Genomic DNA, 6,000 nt, shown 5'->3' on the forward strand with positions numbered 1-6,000 from the left:
CTTCACCAAAGCCTTGCCTGCTCCTCGCTTCTTGTTCCTCCTTGGCAAACTTTCGGTCATTCCCCCGTAAAGTTTGAGGGGGGGTGTTAAAACATATGTAATAATACCATAATACCCGATAGGGGTATTATGGTCATTTCAAAAAGTACCCCATAGGGGTACTTATTTTGTTTCTCGTATTTCACTATTTTTTATTTTTCTTTTTATTTTTATTTTTGTATTTTTTGGATACCGAAAAGGGGCCCCACAATGGAGTCGTTGGGGCCCCCAACGGTCACATATGTGACCGTTGGGGGCTCCCATATGTGACCGTTGGGGGCTCCCAACGACTCTATTGGGAGCCCCTTTGGTCTCCTCTTCTTATAAATAGGGGGAACCCCCCATGTATGTGTATTTGCTCTTGAGAGCTCCTCTTCAATAATAGTGATATTATTTTTCATGTGTGTAGCCTTTTTATAAGGCCCTTTGTATATCCCTTAGTGGATTTTCTCTCTTGTGCTTGTTGCACTTGTTCGTGTGGGACATAGTGAATGCTTTAGCATTCTTGGTTTCTTCCGCTTATTTCATTACAGGTTTATCATAAACTAATTTGCTAGTGGACCACTCATTTTAGGAGTTGATGGTTGAGACTGAGGGTTTGGTCATATCTTGGATGCATGAGCTTCTCCTGCAACTGTTTCCTTTATTCCCAAGTTTGGGTTGATTTTTCACCTTTACATTTTTGTGCTGTTTGAAGTTGATCTCGTATGGGCACATACCCTGGCACACTTCTTTTATTGCAATTCATTGTAATTCCCATGTCCACATTACCTGAGTTGAGACACACTTGTCAACTTATGTCCTATGTCACATGGGTGCGGGTGCGGGGATTCAACACTTCCAAAAAACCCGGGTGCGGCGGTGCGGCAGGGGCAAAAATGTAAATATATATATATATATATCATGTATAGTGTATATGTATAAATGTATGGTAGCTGTTAAGGTCCATGACATTTATGCATGTTAGCACGTTCACTGCAATTTTATGCCCCTAACAAATTTAAAAATTGATATGGTGATTAGGTGTATTAATTGTCACAATTATGGACATTTTAGTAATTTTTATTAGGAAAACATATTTAATAATTGTGCATTTTGAATGCACATCTAACAAGTGTGTAACTTATTTTAACACAAAATTGCAAAAATAGCTACTGGTGTCCATTAATGCATGGAACCGCCAAGTCATTTTTAAACTTCAAGGGTGTATTTTATGGTCATGTGTTAACACCTGCAGATGGCTATGGAAGTCAACACACTTGTTAACTTCCTAGACTGATCCCTCTTCATGAGAAGCCTTTTGTTTTATGTTTGCAGAGGCATTTATTTTTTTTAGATGTATATCTGAATGTGTGCCCAACCTGCTTTTTACCATTTTTTTTTATCTTATATGGTTGTCCCCAAAGATGAAAGTGATGAGTTGTGGAGCCTGATTCATTATTTTTGCCCTTGCAGGAAGGGGGGTCCGGGGGCTCCCCCCGGCGCGGGTCCCGCTGCGCAGTCAGCGGGCGGGGGGTCCAGGGGGGCCCACCCCTGGCGGGGGGTTATAGGGGGCAGCTCCCCCCCCCCCCCAAGATTTTTTTTTAAAATTCTGCAGCCCATTTCATAGGGCATTTTTTTTTAAAATCCAAAAAAAATGGACCAAAATGACCCTGGGTGTGGTCAACGCACCCAGGGTCGGGTTGGCCGCACCCGCATCGACGCGGGTGCGGCACCCTGCTAGCCGAATCCCTGTTACATAGCTTATGTCTATGTACTGATTGAATTTGATTCCCTCGTATGGGTACATGTGCTTAGAAACTTTCGTTGTCATATTTCATGCTAACTTCCAGATGACCATATCCATATCCCTAAGTGTTGTTTTCAAGGTAACATAACATGAAAGGCTACATGTTCCCTGCAGGTGCATGCTGGTATAATTTGATCCCATTATGCAGGGCATGATTTTCCAAAAACCAAATTTACATCCACCCTTTGTGACATTTTTGATCATCCCAACATCATTGTTGTTAGGGCTGCACAAGCGCCAATCGAGTCAAGCCTGGGCTGTTCAAGCTTGAGTTTTTTTATGTGAGCCCTATGTCACAGGGACTCGCCAAAGAGGCCACCACACCCACGACGCGATGCTCCAGGTGCAGTATTTTTGTCCAAAATGGACTCAGTCTACTTTGAATTAGTCCATTTTGGTCCACTTTTTTTTTTTTAAAGAAATTTTTGTGGTGGGTGGGGGGGTGTTTAGGGCACGACTCCTCTCCTCTTCCACTTATGACGGTGGCGATGGTAATTCTCTCTCTCTCTCTCTGTTCCTCCTCTCTTTCTTCTTCCTTTTCCACCTCCTCCTGTCATTCTTCTTCCTTCTCCTCCCTCCGCCGCCTCCTCTCTTTCTTCTTCTTCCTTCTTCTCCCCTCGTTGGCGCAAGGGCCGAACCCAGGCCTGCTGTGTTCGACTCTTGGGTTCGGTTAATATATATATATATACCCTTCCCGCACCCAATTTTTTTTAAAGTGCTGCATTGCCGCATCTGCACCTATGTGACATTGTGAGCCATGTTTTTGCATGAGCTTGAATGACCTTGTTCAAGCTTGGCTTGGGTAAACCTCAAGCGAGCTGAAGCTAGGCTCAGTTGGGCTCGAGCTGGAGTACTTTTATGAAAAAGATTGTTTTTTTTTGAAAGCTTTTGTTTTAAAAGAGGGGGTGGGATTCGAGCCTGCCACCTCTTTAATGAAGACAACATCTCACCCATTAAGGTAACTTTTTTGTCTTTTTTTGCAACAGATATAGTATATGAGTTAACCATATGAATGCACACATTATTAGAAAAAAAACAAGACAGCCCAAATGAGCTTTATAGAGCTTTAACAAGCCTAAGTTCAAGCTCAAGCTCGGCTCACTTAACTAAGCGATCCTCAAACAAGGGCTCAAGCTTGGCTTGTTTATTAAAGAAAAGAGCTTGAGCCAAGCCGGAGCTGAGCTTTGAGTTACTTGTCTCATTGTGTACCCATAATTGTCAACATTATAGTTTTACATCTTCCTGACATCTGGAAAGTAGTGGGCTGTAAATAAAGCCATAATAATCTTTTTGAAACATTTGATTATGATTTGTTCTGCAGTCTGCCAGAAAGTGCCCTGGCCAGTCCTTTGAAATAAAGCTATTAAATGATCTTCATGAATCATCAGTGTTTAACAATGTGCAAGTAATGCAATTCCATTATGATGAACTAGATTCATGAGAGCTTGTTGAATTTCTTCCACAATGTTTATGTCAATGATTCAGGAAAAATCTGACATATATATCTTTTGAAAAAGACCTGATAACTCTTACAAAATCTTCTGTATTGTATCTGGAGAGAATATCTATTTGATTATCAATGGCATAGAGCCTCTACTTCCTGGCTGCGGTTGTACATAATTTGTTTTTCCGAAGCTCCTAAAGACTAATGGCTTGTGGGATTTCCTCTTGCAGGCTGAAAGCGCTATTAATGCATTGAACTGTAGCGGTGTCATTTTGGGCTCCTTACCTATAAGGTATTAATGCGCATCATTTTATGCTTCTATTCAAATAGATAAATCCTTTCTAATTTTCTTTGATTGCTATCCGGAATTCTGTGCAGAGTGAGCCCATCTAAGACACCAGTGAGGCCCCGTGCTCCTCTCCCTCCCATGCATTGAAAGCAGGTAGTTCTTAGGTGGCACAAGATGTTATATTACTTGTGTAATCCGAGTATTCCATCAGGTCTAGCTGTTTTATGTCAGTTCTCTCTGCATGATGGATTTACTTCAGTAGCAAGAGATGTCATGGGGATGAACTTGTCTTGCTAGCTTGTAGAGTTTGGTTGGAACTTCGAGGCTTTGGAGTTTTCTCTCTCAGTAAACTTTAAGGTGTACTGTTGCAGATGTCCCAAGGTTTGCCTGGGCTTTATATTTCAATGACTAATTTATATCATTTAGTGAAAGGACTATATAAATGCTTCTTGAGAGTTTTAATTCGATCCCTGTTACTAAAGCACACTTTCATATAAGATTAAAAACGTTATCGAACTCATCTAGTTGCTGTTTTCGGTGGTTTTACAAAGGTTACTGCTAGAAGTCATGTAGAAGTAGTAGGGAAGGTGAATGTATAAGCAGGTACTCTGTGCTTTGATTGCACCATGTTGATCTCCTTGTTCCTGAAGAAAATGCTGTTATTTTCTTGCTCATGTTTGGATATGATATTCCACACCCACTATATTTTTTGGATATGATATTCCACACCCACTATATTTGGTCTTCCAAGAGAGCAGCTGTTTCTGGAGGATCCTTGAGGATATTTCTGTCCTAGGATTGTGGACCCATGTGCTCTTCCTGGTGTTAAGATCTGCATCACAGATTCCTTGGAAGGATGGTTTGTCTCAATGAAGAATATTTCCCTAGGAGCTCTTAGTCATATTACTTTCAAGATTGTCTGTCCACTGGATGATGGTGTGTGTGATGCTAGCTTGTGTCAATATGTGCAGAATGCTGGCTGCTTATGCTAAGGCTGCAATCATGTCTAGTCGATTAGAAAATGTGAGGTTGTGAACAGAATGAGCCTGAGCCTGAGCCTGAAAAATCAATGACCTACAATATACTGAATTTTCAACCCTCAAAAATTCATATTTTCATGTCGAACAAATACGATCATAGGGTCTATTCTTGCTACTGTAACCATACTAAACGCATCAGCTTTTGTCAAAACAACCTCTCCATACGAGTTCCAACTAGGGGTTCTTAGCCACGAATGCAGCAAATATTATCCCCGTAGAAAATGTGATTAAATGAAATCAAAGGTGTTATTTTATCATTTTTTTAATTCTACTTCCTACTTATTATGCTTCATGAATCATGAATACTTCATGCATTACCCATTAAATCATTCTAGAATACTGGATTCTCTATTAAAGCTTTGTGATTGCTTCTCACATCCAATTTTTAACCTGATAACAATGGTTTTTTACCTAAAGTTAATGTAAATTAAATTTGATATTGGGTTGTGCAAGTTCATAGACCAAATTGTGGTACGTTTCACCCCATCAGTGTCAGGACAATCCTATCAGATGCACTTGGTGGGCCTCGTTAGTGTCAAGTCGGGGTCCGTTTAGACTTGTGGATCCGAGTCAGATGTGAAACCTCGGTGAAAGAAAAGAAGCCTTCTGCTTCAAATCAACTTGAACGTCTAAACAAATGAGATGGGATCAGGCCGGTCAGATTATTCCGTAGGAGCACCTCTGGATGCCGTTGATTTTCAGATGAATGACATCCAAAACCTGTAGGAATGGGATGCCTATCACTTGGATGGGCCCCTCTTTTTTCTGATGTTCGTATTTCGGATGAACGGCATCGGAAGGATTTAAAATGAACAGAACACAATGAGCTTGTTCATTGTTTTGATGGGTATCGTTCATTTTTTAAGAATGACATCCAAGGCACCTATGACGTGATCCTCTCTCTAAACAAATGACCGTTGTTGCTTGGTAAACAAAGTTGATTTTGTTTGCTATTAGACTGGCTTCACTTTCCATTCTCTTCATAATTAAATTGTGTTATTGGCTTCATGTTTCTCATGACTGATGGGTTCTCCAAATATATATATATATATATATATATATATATATATATATATATATATATATATGAAAGGCAAGCTGGGGTTAGGCAAACCCCTACCAGTTATACAACTATACCAATGGGTTTTGAACCTGCAACATCCCAACACAAGGTGACGTGCACTAGCTGCTCCTATCAAACAAGCAGAGCTCCCATTGCTGGTTCTCCAAATATTTAACTAAGGTAGAAAAAGAAAAATAGAAGAGCTCAGTGTGAATGTCATTTTTTTTCTTTTGAAAAACAAGCTGGGGTTAGGCAGACCCCTACCAGTTATACAACTATACCATTGGGTTTTGAACCTGCAACGTCCCAACACAAGGTGACGTGCACTGGCTGCTC

At 40.6% G+C, this 6,000-nt stretch overlaps 1 protein-coding gene across 3 annotated transcripts in view; it reads left to right on the top strand.

The window, feature by feature from the left end:
• The window catches only part of LOC149836269 (polyadenylate-binding protein-interacting protein 12-like), a 44,643-nt gene extending 40,601 nt beyond the window's left edge, over positions 1 to 4,042 (top strand). For all 3 annotated transcript variants that reach the window (XR_016432408.1, XM_090009099.1, XM_090009100.1), the window contains exons 9-10: positions 3,503 to 3,564; positions 3,651 to 4,042. Coding sequence is in view for 2 of the 3 variants with exons in the window: in XM_090009099.1 (XP_089865225.1) it covers positions 3,503 to 3,564; positions 3,651 to 3,708 (120 nt within the window). In the remaining variant the exon portion in view is untranslated. The remainder of the gene's footprint in view (positions 1 to 3,502; positions 3,565 to 3,650) is intronic.
• Positions 4,043 to 6,000: the final 1,958 nt, after the last annotated feature.

The sequence above is a fragment of the Nuphar pumila genome, chromosome 6 (genome assembly GCF_984573655.1).
Source record: "Nuphar pumila chromosome 6, dmNupPumi1.hap1.1, whole genome shotgun sequence".
Lineage (NCBI taxonomy): Eukaryota > Viridiplantae > Streptophyta > Magnoliopsida > Nymphaeales > Nymphaeaceae > Nuphar > Nuphar pumila.